The sequence below is a fragment of the Quercus lobata genome, chromosome 3 (genome assembly GCF_001633185.2).
Source record: "Quercus lobata isolate SW786 chromosome 3, ValleyOak3.0 Primary Assembly, whole genome shotgun sequence".
In the NCBI taxonomy this organism is placed as follows: Eukaryota; Viridiplantae; Streptophyta; class Magnoliopsida; order Fagales; family Fagaceae; genus Quercus; species Quercus lobata.
The window spans coordinates 3056913-3075029 of NC_044906.1; the positions used below are offsets into that span (position 1 = coordinate 3056913).

General features: G+C 34.6%; 2 protein-coding genes across 2 annotated transcripts; both read left to right on the forward strand.

Annotated features, from left to right (window-relative positions):
- Window positions 1-5927: 5927 nt before the first annotated feature.
- Window positions 5928-8734, forward strand: LOC115979799 (protein BONZAI 3-like). The gene is made up of 7 exons (XM_031101856.1): window positions 5928-5942; window positions 6194-6250; window positions 7729-7908; window positions 8006-8140; window positions 8256-8317; window positions 8440-8536; window positions 8632-8734. The coding sequence occupies exons 1-7, from the start codon at window positions 5928-5930 to the stop codon at window positions 8677-8679; spliced, it is 594 nt and encodes a 197-aa protein (XP_030957716.1). The 3' UTR covers window positions 8680-8734.
- An 88-nt stretch (window positions 8735-8822) lies between these two features.
- On the forward strand, window positions 8823-11976 carry LOC115979800 (protein BONZAI 3-like). Its single transcript, XM_031101857.1, has 6 exons — window positions 8823-8954; window positions 9583-9720; window positions 10442-10606; window positions 10795-10908; window positions 11042-11138; window positions 11714-11976. The coding sequence occupies exons 1-6, from the start codon at window positions 8823-8825 to the stop codon at window positions 11794-11796; spliced, it is 729 nt and encodes a 242-aa protein (XP_030957717.1). The 3' UTR covers window positions 11797-11976.
- The last annotated feature ends 6141 nt before the right edge of the window (window positions 11977-18117 follow it).

Below are 18117 nucleotides of genomic sequence, written 5' to 3' on the forward strand. Positions count from 1 at the left end.
TATAAGAGAACAGATGAGAAAGCTATAGCGACGGGGACAGGTAACATTGAATAAAAAGTCCAATTACAGCGTGTCAAGTGGGACAAAGTGTATGAGAAAGCATGTAATACCTTCTCCTGTGATAGGATCCTTCTTAACAAAGTTCTATTTCTTGTTTCAGGAAAAGAAAAAGAAAATAATGACTCTCTTCTATGGAATTTGATTCCATCGTGTTATCATAGTTCGGGACCTTCAAAGTTAAGACTAGTTGTATTCAACAAAAGCAACTTCAAAGTTTCACAACCGTGTCAAGTCAATTTGGCTTTTGCTACGAAACTCGTTCGTTAAATTCCCTCCAAAGTTTCTAATCAAAACAAGAGAGACAGTTCGTCTTCCCTACACTCTGTGAGTCTGTGTATATATATATATCGAGATTACATAACAATTCACAATTCACAATCTGGGTGGAGAGAAACTTTATCAAAACACGTTTTATCTGTTACGTCTGTTACATCCAAGCGCGTAATAAGATTTCTTTCAATCAGTTTCAGAGAGAAAAAAGAAAAAAGAAAAAAAGAAAGAAAGAGAGAATGGGGAACTGCTTTTTCGATGTAGAGGGAGGTAAGAAAGCAGTGGGTGGGGCCCAACAACGGCCCAATAGTATTGCTACCACCAACAACAACAATGGTGGACACAACGATGCCGTTGAGTTCTTCTTCAGGTCTCGTGGCATTCAGCCTCTCTTCACTCAACTCGAGGTAATATATGTCAAACACAAAGTACAAAAAAAGAAAATGTCAAAAACTTTTTCAATATTTCGTTATGCTTTTATATGTATAACTGAAAATCTCATTACATAAACACAAACAGCCATATTTTGTATGTGTATGGGTTGTGTTAATCTTTATTTTTTACCCCACTTTGGGTCAAAAGTCAGTCCAATTCAGTCAATTCCTATAGTCATTAAAAAATTTTGGTTCTTTTTTTTTTTTGTTTTGTATGTAAACTGTGTCAATTCTAATGTTCACTGTAGTGCTAATGGTGATACTGTCTGTATGCATACGGGTTGCGTTTTCCGGAAAATACTTAGGTAGTCCGAAGTATAGTAAAATTGTGCTTTCTCTCTCACATTCATAATGGACTCCACTGTAAATTTAATGAGTGGATCTCACCATAATTGTGAGAGAAAGAAGAATCATTCACTGTGCTCTTGGACTAACTAAGAATTACTCGTGTTTTTCTATATTTTGTTTCGGTCAAACTCCCAGAATTATTTTTTTTTTTTTTATAAATATTTTAGTGTGCCTTATGTTTGTAACTTTGTTGATTTTAATGTTTACTATATTAGTGCTTGCTGGTACTGCTTTTACATATATATGAATCTATTGCTTTGTTGATTTGGGCATTATCTATTCCTCTTTTTCAAATACATATTTTACATATATGACTTATTATAATTATTTTTTAAGATTCCTTATTGTTCTGTTTGGTTGTTGAGAAAAAGTTCTGGACGTGAAGGTAACAATTGTACTTTTTTTTTTTAAGAAAAAGAAACCAATGGGACCAATTATTATAGTATGATGTTATAATTTTTTTTATGGGAATTGCTATTATAGCTTGGACTTTGGATGCTGAAAAAAAAATTACAGGGCTTGAGATTGTTTTTAATTTCCTACAAATTGTAGGTAGATTGCAATTTTGATATACTATATAGTCTATACTTTTGATACAATTATCTTTTTTATTTTTTGATAAGTAAATAACTTCATTTAAAAATAAGTGAGGAAATACAATGAATAAAACAAGCCACACAGGTAGAACTTTAGATACAAGTATCTTGAATAATGGTTAATTCCACAGTGAATCGGAGCATGAGACGTTGCTTTGGCACGTCATGAGACTTAGGATGAAAGTCTCATACTTAAAGAGTGTGACAATTCTTTGGGAGAAACTACAGTGGATTCTAGCTTTAGATCTTGGTCTCTGATTTCATGATAAGAATTATTTGATTCATGAATTATATATATATATATATATATATATATATATATATATATATATATATTACATGATTATTACAATCGATGTTGCTTTGAAAACAATAGTAGTGAGAACAATAATAACTTAAATATGGTTAATCTTTATTATAAGTAAAATATTTATTGTTCAGGAAAAGTTCATTAGTGATGCTACTTTTGTTGCTATAGTTGTTGCTTAAATAAATCCAAGGATTTAAATTGATCTTAAAAGATTTTTGGAATCTCCACTGTTGGACTTAAAACAAAATGACAGTTTTTTATTTATTCATTTGACTGTTTTGTGTACAAAAACATATTTGATAAATTAATTATCATTGCATAGTGGAGGAGATTTGTACTATTTCAATGGTGTTAAAAGTTTCATTTCCCTTAGTTCTTTTCAAGCTCTTAGTTTATCTTAATAAGTGGACCATGTAGGACATGCAGGGCAATGTTGACTTTGTATTATGTTCTTAATATGGTGATCAATATGTAGCACACTGTTTGGCCAATGAACAATGTCTCAGAATTTGAGAATAGATCGTGTAGTTAGGGCTTCCACCAAGTTCCAATGCTTCACATCAAGGAACCTTTTCTCTATGCGTGTTAGGTTTTTTGAAAATGTAGGTGTTTGTATGCTTTGTATGGTTAGTAATTTTGTTGCCACCAAGGTCCACATCAATAAGCCCACTTGACCTCCTCCTAAAAGTTGCACTACAAAATGCTCCCCCAAGGGGAACACTAGCAAGATTCCCATTTGTTGGTTCCAATTTAACAATGGAACATTAGACAAAACCATTGATTCAAAAATTCTTTTCATTGTGATGTAGAAAAATGTATATCTATATTCATTTGCTTATATTTAGGACCACTAGATGCTTTTATTTGATTTTTCTTATTGATGTGTACTTTGTTGCAAGTCCTATTGGGGTCAACAGTTTGGAATTTTCCTTGTATATATAATTATCATGTTTGCTAGCCAAGTCATGAAACCTAAAAGCAATTTGTGATGGTCCTTTAATTATCTACTTCAATTAGTAACTAACTTCATAAATTTGATGTTGTGGTGCAAATTGCTAATCAAGCTATATATTGATGAAATATTAGTAAACTTGGACACTGAAGAAGCTATGTGAAGCAACTTTTTTGCATTTTAACATACAAGAGTAAAAATATTAATCTCATTTTATTCCAATGAGTTTTGGCTCAAATGGCATTTCCTTCTTTCATAAGAATGGGATAGAGGATAAGGTTGTCGGTTTAGGACCTATTGGTTGCATGTGTAACTTATCAATCAAAAGAAATTTTATCTTAATTTAAGTTTAGGTAATTGAAGTGCCTCTATTTTTGAAAAGGATGAGTTGTCCTACCTTTTTTTCATCTCTAATAGATGGGTATTGTGGAGTTCGTTGGTTCACCCTTTCACTATATATGGGTGGCATTTTATAAAGCTCCAAAGCAGTAATACTTTCTTATATAATTTAACTCAAGATAGGACATTAGTCTTGTGTACATTACCATTGGAATTGTTATTCAATATGCATTAATGGCTCTTCTGTTTTTTCATGACTTTTCATATTATTCTATGTGGTTTGCCCGTTTTTGGTTTCTCATTATGTATTCATGCATTCTTGTGTTTCAATTTTATGCTGCAGTTATCTCTATCTGCATCTAACTTGCTTGATCATGACATCACTTCAAAGGTATTCCTCTCTATACATAACCACATTTGATAGTGAGTTTATTCAGGGTATACTATAATTTTCTAATTTGCAAATATTTTGGTAATTTACTATGGCTCTGTTTGTTTTAGCTTAAAATTCCAGCTTATTTTCAAACAGAAATATGCCAATGAAAATATCATCCAAACACTATCCAACCTCCTTTTGTTTTAGTATGAAATTTGAGTTTCTTTGTTTTCATCTTCCCTTCAAATTTCTAATATGTGACGGTTTGGGAAGTTATTATCTAAATGAGATTTCTTGTTGGGAATATTTCTCAGAATAATAAATTTTGCACTTGGGAAGAAAGTATCTTATCAAGTACTTCATGATAAGTCTCACCACACTCAAGCAAAATACACAATGGAGTTCTCAATGAAAGAGGAGTTTTATTGATAATTAAAACAGTACATATCCTTTGCTACACACACCGCATCACTCTTCACTTCTACTCTTACTTATTATTTCACATGCATTTCCATACTCCTACAATCAATGCCAAGCCTTATATGGTATACATGAAAGACTAAAATTACACACTACATTCTAAAACAAAACGAGACAAGCAATAATAACCTATTACATAAAAGTAAAAGAAAGACACATTACATACTTGTTTCAAGCTAAACTTTTTACATCTTTTGATAGTCAAGGATAACAACTCACCTACTAAAGTGAGAAATTTTCTCTTTCATATTTTTAATTTGCCAGTCAAACTAAGCTAGTAAGGATATGCAAGCTTAGTAAATAGCACATGCAAAATGCTTTAAAACAAATCATCGGCCTATTGCTAGGGTGGGAGTATAGTGCTGGGTACAGCTGCCTATCAGTAAATAACAAATGTAAACTTACTAGCATTCATGGGTTTGAGTCAGGGAATCGACCTGTCCAAAAAAATGGGGATAAAGCTGCCTACCAATCATCTCTCTCAAACCTTGTAAAAATGGGTGGGTTGTGCTATGGGTATGACTTGTAGTCCTTGGTTCCTACCTGGGGTATGTCAAAATTACATGTGCCATAAGTAGTGTTTATGTTAGACAAGCACTTCTTTGTATACTCTTGGATATGTAGCAAGCTGAACTGTTATGTTGGCTATTTCTGATAAAGATTCTCATATATCTGAGGGTCTTGAATTTGTCAATCCACAATAGTTTGTTTATGTGCTTGTATGACGTGCATGCATGTTGTGATTAGGCTTGTCTTACTATGCTTTTTGCTAAAATATACTTTATTTCATTCAAAGTGATCCAATGGCTGTGGTGTATGCAAAGAAAAGAGATGGAAAACTAGAGGAGTTAGGTCGCACTGAGGTTATATTGAATAGTTTGAATCCTGCATGGATAGAAAAAGTTACAGTTGCATTCCAGTTTGAGATTGTGCAGCCATTGGTGTAAGCTTTACAAATTTCTTTAAGTGCTTATCTTTGTGTAGATAAATCTTGTTTTACTATAAGTGATTTTCTAATTTAACTGGACGGCTTGTGTTTGCCTTTATTTTTCTTGGCGCCAGATTTCATGTATATGATGTGGATTCAAAATATCATAATGTGCCTGTGAAGGTATATATCAGTTTTAGTTCTTTTAAGTATTTATAATTTTAATTCATGTTTTGTAGGTTATGTTAAATTATTTGCACTGTTAATAAATTACACACAAAAAAGTGTACATGCTTAGTGTTCTTGTTGCATTTCTGCCAATCTTTAAGTTCTGAGTATTGCACTTCGCAAGATAAAACTCTTATCAACATTTGTAAGACGTGAAATGTGTATTGATTTGACTAGATCACACTATAAATTGTAGGTATACTAAGCACTAAATTGGTCAATACATAGTCAAAAACATTGAAGTGGAAACAAAAGTAATTAGTGAACAATTATAAACAAATGTTTGATGCCAATTGTGTGATATGTCTCAGATAATCTCAGGAAAAAATTATTTTGATAGTAGCTATACATGTGACTATGCATGGTGTACTTGTATGGGAAATCACTTGCTGGAAATTATTATGAATTTTTTTTTTCAATGTGTTGCATTTAGCTCTTTCAAAAATAATTAAACTGGATTTGTTGCTTTTGTCAATTTGGCCATGATATAGGAAAGAAGTTATATAACAAATAAGAAATGAAAGTAAAGGGCAATTTAGTTTAAACTCTAAAGCCCTCCATGTAATATTGGTGATGTTTATAATTTTCTTAATAATCTTTTACTCCATGGTTGTAATTTTGGTAACTGTACAAAGCATGGAATGCAAATTTTTTTGACAAAAAACCAAATTTGATTGGTTAACCATATTAATTATGAATTAATTGATACTTTTGAAAGATTGTGACAATTTAAACCATATTCAGATGTGAGCGAAGAAGGTAACTTATAAGGATTATATTTTTGATTTGTTATCATTTCATCTAGAATAATCTAACAAATTTAGTTGATGATGAAGTCTTTATTTTAAAAGTTTATTTCTGTTGCCTTGCAGACGCTAAAATTCAATGATCAAGAATTTCTTGGAGAGGCTACTTGTGTTCTATCTGAGGTATATTGCCTTGGGTTCAGTTGGGCTCATTGAAATTATATAAAGCATATATATCATACTGGTGCAATTTGAGTAAAAATTTGTGTTAATTTTGACTGTTTAATTCTTAGAAACTTCAAGGGTAGAAAGACAAATGTGAGAGCCACTTCACTATAATGTTATTTTAAGATTTTGTGCATCATAGTTTAGATTACTACTGATGCAGTTAAAAATTAGGGGAAATTACACTTTACCTACCTATGGTTTGCCCGAAAAACACTTTGCCTACCTGTGGTTTAAAAATTGGTACTTTATCCATTTGAGATTAGCTCTGTTTGTCTTCTGTTACCCACCTCAGTTTAAAACAATGGTAAATTTGTATTTTTGTTACCCTTTTATGTCTCTTTCCTTTTAAAACATAAAAAACTAAAAAATCAAGGGAAAAGGAGATCTAAAAGCTAGGTACTGTAAAAATTAAAATCTAACTTTTACATCTTTTTTTTCATGTATCAACTTTTAAATATTCTATTTTAACAAAAATGTATTGTATTACATAATTTTATGGAGTACTAAAAAAAGTTTTGGAGAGGGAGAGCGTATTTTATAGTATTAATAGTGATAGAAAATTAGAAATAGGACTTTTATTTAATTTATTAAGCTGAGAAAAATAAGGGGTGTGAAAGATAGAGAAGGCACTCAAGGAAGCAAAGAGTGAAACAGTAGCACTTGGTATAAAATTGTTCAATTCAAAGTGCGTTAGAGTATTGACCTTTGAGAGATGTAAAATTGGAAGTAGCTCCTTAGCTCCACATGTTACCAACTTACAGTCACATTGACAAGGACAAGAAGTTGGTTCTCAGTAGTCATTGGATGAATTTAGACATCAGAAGGAATTGTCCACTCAGTCGAGGCTATTTGGAGGGGATGGTGGTCAGCAATTTTCTAAAGACATTGAGCTATTGGGCTTTGGGAATGCAGATTCCGATGAAAGATTAAGGGATATTTTTGATGGTGTCTTTCAGTGGGAACAGAAACTGATGGCTCAACATCCAATGTTGTGGAGTACACTCTTTTCCAAAAATTGTTCAATTCAATTTTTAATGTGTTAAAATAGAAATCTAAAAGTAGATACATGAAAAGAAGATGTAAAAGTTAGGTTTTAATTTTTACAAAACCTAGCTTTTAGATCTTTTTTTCCCTTGATTTTTTAGTTTTTTATGTTTTGAGAGGAGAGAGACGTATTTATCTTTATTTTTAATTGAGGTGGGTAACGGGAACAAACGAAGTTAACCCTAGGTAGGTAAAGTACCAATTTTTAAACCACAAATTGGCAAAGTGTTTTTCGGGCAAACTACAGGTGGACAAAGTGTAATTTCCCCTAAAAATTATGTTTCAAATGTAACTAGTGGCTTAAATTCTTTTAGAATGATTTGGCCAACATGTACTAAACTTTGGTGTTTGTTTTTCCTCCATTTTCTCTCTTTCTATTTTCATGGCAGATAGTGGTTAAACAAACTCGGAGCTTAACCCTAAATCTCAATAACAAAAATGGGCATACGAGCTTGAGGAACTTAGGGGCACTCACTATCCATGCAGAGGAAACAGTTTCTTCAAGGAGTTGTGTTGAGATGGTAGTCCATTGTTCCCACTTGGATAACAAGGACCTATTCTCTAAAAGTGTATGTATTCACAAAGCAGATACCTCAAAATTTCATGTTCCTTTAGCATACATATTCTTGATTGCGTTTGTTTCTTAAGTTTCTTCATTTATTTTAGGATCCTTTCTTAAGAATATCTAGAATTGTTGAGAGTGGAGGCTCTGTTCCAATATGCAAAACTGAAGTGGTGAAGGACAATTTGAATCCAATTTGGAAACCCCTATGCCTAAGCATACAGCAGTTTGGAAGTAAGGTATGCTTGTCGATTTATGATTCTTGGTTTCCTATTAGATTATGGTTATAGGATGTTTTGTAGTTTTGATAATTAATGAAGACTCACATGGCATATGCAATTTCACTTGCTACAAGATAACCCATTAATTATCGAGTGCTTTGATTTCAATAGCAGTGGCAATCATGTGCTTATTGGGTAAGCTAAAATTTATTGCTGTTCGGATTAGTTTTAGTTTTTGTTTATTTTCACTTTTCAGTTTTCACGATTTAGTCTCTGGTACTAAAAGAAGGTATTTATTTTAAAATTTACCTCATCAGTAAGCTCCAGAAGTCTGTGGCAGACCTGGAAAAACTTCATATAGAAAGAAGTGGTGCAAATCTCGCCTTACCATCTCCTCATCATGGTCATGAGAAGGTACTTATTCATACTTGGAGTTATATTTTTAAAAAATACTTCATGTTAATCTTTATGTTTAAAATTTTACATTGCTTACTAATTTATCAATATAGGTTTTGAAGGGACAGCTCTTTGTGGATCAATTTTGTGAAAAGCAATAGTACAGTTTTCTGGATTACATTTCTAGCGGATTTGAGCTTAACTTTATGGTTGCTGTTGACTTTATAGGTAAAATATATCCCATTCTAGGGGAGTTATATAGTTTTTTATTTTATTTTTTGGGTTCTCTTTTTCCTAGTTCAAAATGTTTTGGTTGATGACTAATTTATGCTTTGAATATTCAATATCTCTTTCTTTAGCCTCAAATGGAAATCCTCAGAATCCAGATTCTTTACACTACATTGATCCTTTTGGCCGGTTGAATTCTTATCAACGGGTAAGACTGTACATCCTCCGGTGCTCTCAATAGGGTAGTTACTTTTCTTTGGCACTTGTGTGTGTGTGAGTGTGTGTTTTTTTTCTAAACATTAGATACAACAGATCCTTCCCCCCCCCCCCCAAAAACAGTTTTAATCCTGTATGGATTCATGATTTGTATTTTCCTAACACACACGCCAAAAGAAGAAGAAAAGACACAAAATAACCTAGAAATTGCTTGTAGAATAAGAAAAAATAGCTTTTACATTGAATTGGTCCAAAACGAGGCACACAAAAACAACCTGGGAAAGAAAAAATAACTTTTACATTGAATTTGTCGATATCAATGTCTATATGATCAAGCAGCTATCTTTTGCTATCTTCTGTCTGTCATGACTCAATATGATTAAGCAGCTTGTTTTTCATATCAAGGTTGCAGGTTCTTTTACTCTCAACTAAACGCAGAACATGTTGGAGAAATTAAAAAAAAAAAAAACCATACATGGAACATGTCTGAGATTGTGGATTGTGTAAAAAAAGTTCCTTTGTTTTGGAATTTTTGTTAGGGTTCTTCTGTTTGCATATACTTAAAATAAATCTTCATTGATTGATGAAGTCATTGTATACTTAATTAAGAAAACTTGCAGGCTATAATGGAGGTCGGGGAGGTCATTCAGTTTTATGATTCCAATAGGCGCTTTCCTGCTTGGGGCTTTGGAGGAAGAACAATTGATGGTACCACATCACATTGTTTTAACTTGAATGGAAGTACAGGTGCCTTTGAGGTGAGAGGAGCTGACTCTGTAATGCTTTGTTTGCTTAATCTTTGAAGTGTCTGAACTGGCTGGCATATTGCCTATCTGTTTTCACACAGATCTCTCTCTTGCTCTGTAATCCTCTTGCAATTTTTATTGAAAACCGCTTAATTTTTATAAAAGTGAAATCTATGCTTATTCATGTCTTCTTATTCTTACTATTATTATCACATATTTCCTTTCTTTTTCTCAAATATAATTTTTTATTTATTTACAATTCTGTTGAATAGCATCTGAAACCTGGCTCTGTCACCATTGATGTTTTACCTTCTTCTATTACCTCTAAATCACAAACATTTTCAACCAAACACGAAAAGTTCTAAACCCTATTTACAACAAACAAAAATACATTCAAAATCCCCAAATACATTAATTTTATCATCAAAAGGTTTGAGAAGTCTCAGATGCCCTTAAAAAGAAGTCCATGAGAATAGTGCAAATTAAATAGATTGAGTTATCTCACCTAATAAAATTTGGAACATTATATGTTTTGTATCATAAGATTAGATGCCTGTTGTAAAGGATTACGAGTAAATGGTACCATAGGATTCATATAATTCTTTGTAAGTTAATAACTATTGAGTATAAGTAGTTCATATATTTCTGAACACTGCATTTCATACTCTTATGTAACATCTAGTTTCTTTCTTTTCAATACATGAATTAATCAAATTATTTTATTTATTAATAGGTTGAAGGAGTTGAAGGCATCATGGCTGCTTATGCAAGGGCTCTCCATAATGTTGCCCTGGCAGGACCCACTTTATTTGGCCCAGTGATTAACACAGCTGCACAAATTGCTGGCCAGTCCGTCTCGTACAACAGCAACAAATACTTTGTCTTGCTCATTATTACGGTAAAGAGAATGTCAAATTAAATTTATTTTGTTTGTGATAAGTTACTACTTTTATTGGAGCAGATGAGACACTTTATGTACACAGGATTTATACTCAAAGCTCTCCTAAAGATAATTTTGTCTTTATTTGATGCCTCTTTAAATCAATTCTTCAATTAATCACTCAATAAAAATTGTCGTGTTTCTAGGATGGAGTCATTACAGACCTGCAAGAAACAAAAGACGCTTTGGTCAGGGCATCTGATCTGCCTCTATCTATCCTTATAGTCGGAGTGGGAGGTGCAGATTTTAGAGAAATGGAGGTATTATGTTTTCCTAATTTGATGTCCTTTATACTCTTTTACGCTTTATTTTAATTATTCAATAAAAATGGTGGAATTTTAGCTTTTAGAATTTTTGCTTGAATGACTGTAATGTATCTTAATTTTTGGGCAGGTTCTTGATGCTGACAATGGAAGACGGTTAGAGAGCTCTACAGGTCGTGTGGCTACACGTGACATCGTGCAGTTTGTTCCAATGCGAGAAGTGCATAGTGAGTACATAATGGCAATTGTCTTTACAAAATTTTTGTGGTTACATCTAAAAGAATCCGCTAACTGTAATTTTGCATTCACAGCTATCCCAGTTAGATAATTATTCTAGAAAAAATGGAATGAACATTTGGTTAGTTCTGCCAGTTAGATAACAATTGATTGGTGGAGTGATGAAAGGACAAAAGGGTGTGTTTGAATGTATTTAACAAAAACGTTGCATGATTTCTGTTGCTACTGTTGTTTTGATCCTGTCTTTGGCTATAGATTGTTTGTACCCATAGACATGTTATAGGTAGAAAATGAGATCATGATTTTAATTTAGTGTGAATGTGTGCTTAGCAAGCTGATCTGCTGAGCCTGACCAAGCTTGACCAAACTCTACAAATTCGAAAACTGCTTGGCTCCCTTACAGCCTAAAACCATTTCAATGATCTTCCCTCTTGACTTTTTTATCGTCTGTTTGAGTTTATTATCTGCTGTATCAATTGGAATTGATTATTTCCTTATTTGTTTTTTATTTGGCCTAAGCTTCTACATTGTGTTTCATCTAACAAATTAGTTGTGGTCTGTACAGGTGGGCAGATTTCTGTGGTCCAGGTTCTATTGGAAGAGCTACCTGGACAGTTTTTGACATACATGCGTAGTAGAGATATCTAGCCAAGCCCTCTCCATGCAGCCTCAACTTCTGCTTGACTAACATTTACCATGTACACAAGATTTATAAATATGCTGACTTTGATCCCATCAACTGAAAAATTTTAGGTCTGAACCAATTACAAGCTAACTTACCTGAAAGGAGCTCTTTATTAACAAATTTTTTAGGTCTGAACCACTAACAAGTTGTATTTCTTGAAAGAATTTCTTCATATCATCCTAAAAGAAAGAGTACAGTTTTTTTTTTAACCAAAAAAAAAAAAAATCTTTGTCTTGTATAGGTAGAATTTAAAATTTATTCAACCTGTATTTTAAGTAAACAAACCAATGAAAAAGAAGTGACTTTTGCAAGGAGAGAGCATCTTTTGGTCTATGAGCTAGTTCCAGGCCTCTCACAAGGATTTGTAGCACCCATCCATAAGGAAGGCGTTGTTGTCACGTTGAGCCCACATGTATGTGATCCGGCGATAATTTTTGGTGTAGCAATTTTTGGCCCTAAATAAGGATCTAGGTTCACTCATCCTTATGGAATGTCATTGCATTGTGTTGTACAAACATTTTTAGATTAAATCAATATCTAATTGAGAAGCTATTAGCAAAAGGAATAATGTACTGCGTTTAAAGTATTTCACTATTTGTGTTGTATGAGCATTGAATAGTGACATTCCTCCAAAAAGCCTTGTTACATTGTATTATTATGTTTTTAGAAATGCTTCAATTTTCATATTACAAAGGATGTTAAGGATTCTTTTTTGAATGATTTCAAATGTTTTGTGAATTCCACAATGTCTACCATGGGATGACTCTCTTGAGTGCTGCTTGATGTGAATATTGTTACACATAAATATGATAATATGTCACTAGATCATGGTTAGGGCAAAGATGGGAGCTAGCCGTCACTTGAGTTGGGTCTAAGAACCGTTTTTTTTTTTTTTTTTTATGCCTATGTAGAGTTTAAATCACCAAACTTGAAAGTTCAAAAAACGTGTATAAACACCCTTGAACGTTTCAAAAAACGTGTATAAACACCCTTGAACGTTTAGACCCCCAATTTTCAAATTAACCAATTCAAGCTTAATGTCAAACAACTAGTGTGCAGAAAATTAACATAAGCTATAAACAGAATTGGAAATCAATCTAAGCCAATTATAAATCACATCCACAGCAGAAAATAAAAGGCAAAGATAAAGGGAAGAGAGATGCAAATACAAGGACAACACACGATGTGTTATCGAAGAGGAAACCGAAGCCCTCGGCGTAAAACCTCTCTGCCGCCCTCCAAGCGGTCAATAATCCACTAGAAAATGTAGTTGGGATACATGAACAGCAATAGATCCTCCAAGCCTAATCTACCCGATGTACCTAAGCCCTCCAAGCTTCTTGCTCCAACGAGGTTGCGCCGAACCTTTTTCTTTTCTAGCTTACCGGATTCCGCTATAATCCATAGTATCCGCCATCCTTGGCATCTTCCAATGCTTCTCAAAACTCCAAAAACACTCAACACTCTAAATCGGTGTGGGTAGTGTTTGGATAGAAATCTCCTCTCAATAAGTATGACAATGAGAGAGGGAATGAGAAGAGACTACAAAGATTTCTCTTTAAGAATGAGTAGCTCTCTCTAATTGGGTGGGTGTTTTGAAGAAACCTCTCTTAGGATTTTTCACTCTGAATGGCCACCCATATCTTGTGGGAATGAGGGGTATTTATACTAGTGTGAGAATGGAATACGAAGAGTCAGTTTTTCCAAAAACAGGGTTGGCTGGCGACTTGACCTCGCGACTTGACTGAGTCGCGAGTTCAAGTCGCGAGCTAACTGAGTGGCCAGTCTGGATTTTTGTCTTGTAGTGCTCCAGCTGGCATTACTGTTCAGCTCCCTTGCACGCTCTGCACATGTGCAACTTTTGGCGGCTTGCAAGCCGCGAGCCACCCGCGAGTCCCAGTCGCGAGTCCCTGCTTCACTGCACAGTCTTGAGCATTTCTTCACACTCTCTCACACACTACCCTTACATGATTCCCAACTAAATACAAGGTTTCTAAGTGCTGTATTACAAGCAAATTTGTCATGGAATAAAGTCAACACATGGTTGATTAAATTCAACCTTACAATCTCTCCCTTTGGCTATTCCATGACAAAACACCCTAAAACAGACTCTAGACTTAAACGTGAGTTTGGGAACAATGGCAAAACTCACTCACACCGAAATCTAGAAACTGTGCAGCTCTTGAATCATATGAACATGAATCTCCTGAAACACAACAATACACCATGATCATTGTATGCAGAAAAGCATGAAATGCATATGAAGCAAGCAATATGTGATCAAGCAAAGATGGAGTTAAGAAACAAACCATGACTTGATCAAACAAGCAATCACTACAAGGTAGTGATCACAATGCTTATTCACACTTGGAATGAACACTTGAACATACAAGCTAACAAGAACAATGCAAGTTACTTGTATGCCCAACACTCAACCAATGCATAATACACTAAGTATATGCATCTAGGAACAATCCTACAAGGGCACAAGAGTGACAATACTTAAAAGAAAATGCAATACATTTATATAGAAGTACTGATTTAAGCAAAGCATAAAAGGCTGCATAAAGTATGGTACAAACCATAAAGCCTAGAAATATGTATAACCCTAAAAGCTTACAAAAGCACATGGGTACAAACACATTATATTGAATAAAAACTTAAACAATATAAACTTAAATAATACTTTAAATTTCTGATTCAACAACACCTTAAAACTCATCTACTTTTGCCTTATTGTTACTAGCCAATAAAACATCATCCACATAAACCAAAAGAATCAAGAAGGACTGGCCTGTCTGCCTAGTGAAGAGAGAATAATCAGCCTTAGACTGCACAAAACCCAAGTCTTGAATCAAAGTACTTGAGAACTTAGCAAACCATTGTCTTGAGGCTTGCTTGAGACCATATAATGACTTGTTTAGCTTACACACTTGCTCCCCCTGGCTATGGAACCCTGGTGGAAGAGCCATATAGACCTCCTCAGACAAATCCCCATGCAAGAATGCATTATTAACATCCAATTGCCCAAGATACCAGCCCTTAACAACTGCCACAGCAAGAAGACACTTAACAGAGACCATTTTTGCAATAGGGGAGAAAGTCTCAGTGTAATCAATCCCCTCTTTTTGAGTGAACCCCTTGGCAACCAGCCTTGGCTTATACCTCTCAACTGACCCATCAGACTTGTACTTGACTTTATAAACCCATTTGCAGCCTATAGGCTTCTTGTTGGGAGGCAAGGAAGTCAAAGTCCAAGTGTTATTAGCCTCCAAAGCAGCTATTTCAGCAGTCATAGCATTCTGCCACTTTGGATCAAAAACCGCTTGATAATAATGTGAGGGTTCAACAATTGAAGAGATAGAACAGCAAAAAGCTTTGAAGGAAGGAGAAAGAGACTTATAGGAAAGGTGAGATGTTAAAGGATGAGAAGTACCTGTGTGAAGAACATTAGCAGTGGGAGTGGAAGTGACCATGTTACAATGGTAAGCTTGGAGATAAGAAGGTCTTTTAGGAACTCTAGAAGACTTTCTTAAAGGAATTGGATCAATAAGAGGTTCAGGAGGTTCAATAGGAACATCATGCAAAAACTCATCATCAAGCTCATGATGCAATTGAAAAATAGTATCATCCATAGAAGAAGCAGATGGAGAAATCAAATGAGATGAGGAAGGTGAAGACAAATCATCAAAAGGAAGATGAGAAGTACAAGGTAAAGGAACAGGCAGATCAGTGTTAGAATGAGAAACAGATGTAAGGAAAGGGAAAATGGATTCATGAAAGACAACATCTCTACTAAGGAAAACAGTATGAGTTTGTAAATCAAAAACCCTGTAACCCTTGACATTGAAAGGGTAGCCAATGAACACACACCTCCTAGACCTAGGATCAAACTTAGACCGAGTATTAGCAATGGTTGAAGCAAAACATTCACACCCAAAAACCCTCAAATGATCATAAGATGGAGGTTTATGGAAAAGAAGTTCAAAAGGAGTTTTATTGTTGAGCAAGGGAGAAGGAAGTCTGTTGATCAGGTAGGCAGCAGTGAGCACACAGTCACCCCAAAAAGGAATAGGCAAATTTGACTGAAATTGTAAGGCCCTAGCAATAGAAAGAAGATGTTGATGTTTTCTCTCCACAACAGAATTTTGTTGTGGAGTATAAACACAACTATGTTGATGAATAATACCATTAGAAGCAAAGAAATCTGGCATATTAAATTCCAAAGCATTGTCAGTCCTTATTTGTTTAACTTTCACATTGAATTGAGTAAGAACCATGGTATGAAAAGACACAATAAGAGACCTCACATAAGATTTTGATTTCATTAAGTAAACCCATGTAGCTCTAGTTGCATCATCAACAATAGTCAAGAAGTACTTGTAACCATCTAAGGTAGGAGTGGAATATGGACCCCAAACATCCATATGCAACAAATCAAAGGCAAAAGTACTAAGATTGTTATTAAAAGGAAATGGCAAACGTTTTTGTTTAGCCAAAGGACAAATGTTACAAGCATTATTACAAGAAGTTTTCAGAAAAGGAAAAACATGACTTAAAGCTTGTAACCTAGAATCTGATGGATGCCCTAATTTGCTATGCCAAAGGAAAGAAAGTGTATTGGCTGAAGTTACAGCGGAGAAAGAATTGGAAACTGTACTCAGATTATGACTTGCCAAGAAATCATCAAGAGAGCTTGAAGAATGCTGATGAGTGCTGCTAGATTGTAACAGGTACAAACCATCATTTGCTTGCCCCACTCTAATCGTTCTGCAACAGGTAAGGTCCTGGATAAAACAGAAGGTAGATAGGAAAATAAGGCAGCAAGGGTGAGATTTAGTGATGGTGCTAACAGAGAGAAGGTTAAAAGTGAAAGAAGGCACACATAAAACATTATGAAGTGTGAGTGAAGAAGAAAGATTAACAGTTCCAATATGTGTGACAGAAGCAGTTTCACCGTTGGGTAATTCAACTATAGACTGAGCAATAGCAGTAATAGAAGACAAAAGATTCACTGAGCAAACAATGTGGTCAGTAGCTCCAGTATCAATAACCCAAATATCAGAAGTGTAAGCCCTTTTGTTAACTACCTTTGCAGAAAAAACAGAATGAGAAACATCTATACCTGCCATTGTAGAAGAAGAAGAAGGAACACATGTTAAAGAAGCATCCTTCCCATGAATATCCCTGCCTTGGACAACAGACACAAGAGGAGAACAAGGATTAATCAATGCAAGAAGTTGCTGATACTGTTCTGGAGTAAAGACAGAATTGTTGGGATTTGGACAAGACATCAATTCTTGTGACTGAATGGCTGAGACTTGATGCGCCATTGGAGGCTTATTCTTGAACTTAAAACCAGGAGGAAAGCCATGTAATCTATAGCACTTATCTGCTATATGGCCAGTCTTGCCACAATGAGTACAAACAGGCTTATCTTTGCCCTTGACACCATTACCACCAGAAGTAATACTAGCATTAAGGTTTTGCATCTTTGCAACCAAAGCAGTTGAATCAACCTTCACACCAAATTGATTAGTAATTGATCTTTGCATCTCTTCTTGTATCAACAAAGCATAGACTTTGCTAACAGAAGGCAGAGGATCCATGAGCAATACTTGAGATCTTACTTGTGAAAAAGAATCATTCAAACCCATTAAAAACTTCAATACTGATTCTCTAACTTGCAGATCACTAAGCCTCTTATTCACATTGCACACACATTTTCCACATGTACATGAAGGAAATGGACTATAGCTTTGCAATTGGTCCCAAAGTACTTTCAATTGAGTAAAGAAGTCAGTTATAGAAACTTCACCTTGGTGTAAATCAGCAATTTCTTTCTGAAGATTGTAAATTCTTGGTCCATTGCTCTGCGCAAATCGATTCAGCAAATCAGTCCAAATCTCCAAAGCCGTGTCTTCATAAATGATACTTGCTTGAAGCTTTGGTGATATTGAGTTGGTTAACCAAGTTCCAACCATATTATCACATCTGATCCAAGCCTGAACAGCCGAAGCAGTAGACACCATTGGAGATGATAAAGTGAGAGAACCATCAATGAATCCCAATTTGTTCTTGGTGAGTAATGCTTTTCTCACTGCTCGAGCCCATGCTGAGTAGTTCTCTCCACCAATCAAGGGCTAAGTCACAAGAACTGTACTTGGACTCTCTGCATGATGCAAGAACAAGGGATCATCCATTGGTGAATCTTGTGAAGACAAAGACGCAACATTCTCTGATGTAGCAGCAGCTTGAGTTGCAGCGGAAGCCATTGTTAACAA

Bases quoted from the DNA above. Each gene is read 5' to 3' on its own strand.
- LOC115979800 (XM_031101857.1), top strand. From the start codon at position 8,823: ATGTTTTGGTTGATGACTAATTTATGCTTTGAATATTCAATATCTCTT. The intron at 10,607-10,794 runs GTAAAGAGAATG...TCGTGTTTCTAG, and splicing joins TTGTCTTGCTCATTATTACG to GATGGAGTCATTACAGACCT. The intron at 11,139-11,713 runs GTGAGTACATAA...TGGTCTGTACAG, and splicing joins TCCAATGCGAGAAGTGCATA to GTGGGCAGATTTCTGTGGTC.
- LOC115979799 (XM_031101856.1), top strand. The intron at 7,909-8,005 runs GTATGTATTCAC...CATTTATTTTAG, and splicing joins AGGACCTATTCTCTAAAAGT to GATCCTTTCTTAAGAATATC. The intron at 8,318-8,439 runs GTAAGCTAAAAT...TTACCTCATCAG, and splicing joins GGCAATCATGTGCTTATTGG to TAAGCTCCAGAAGTCTGTGG.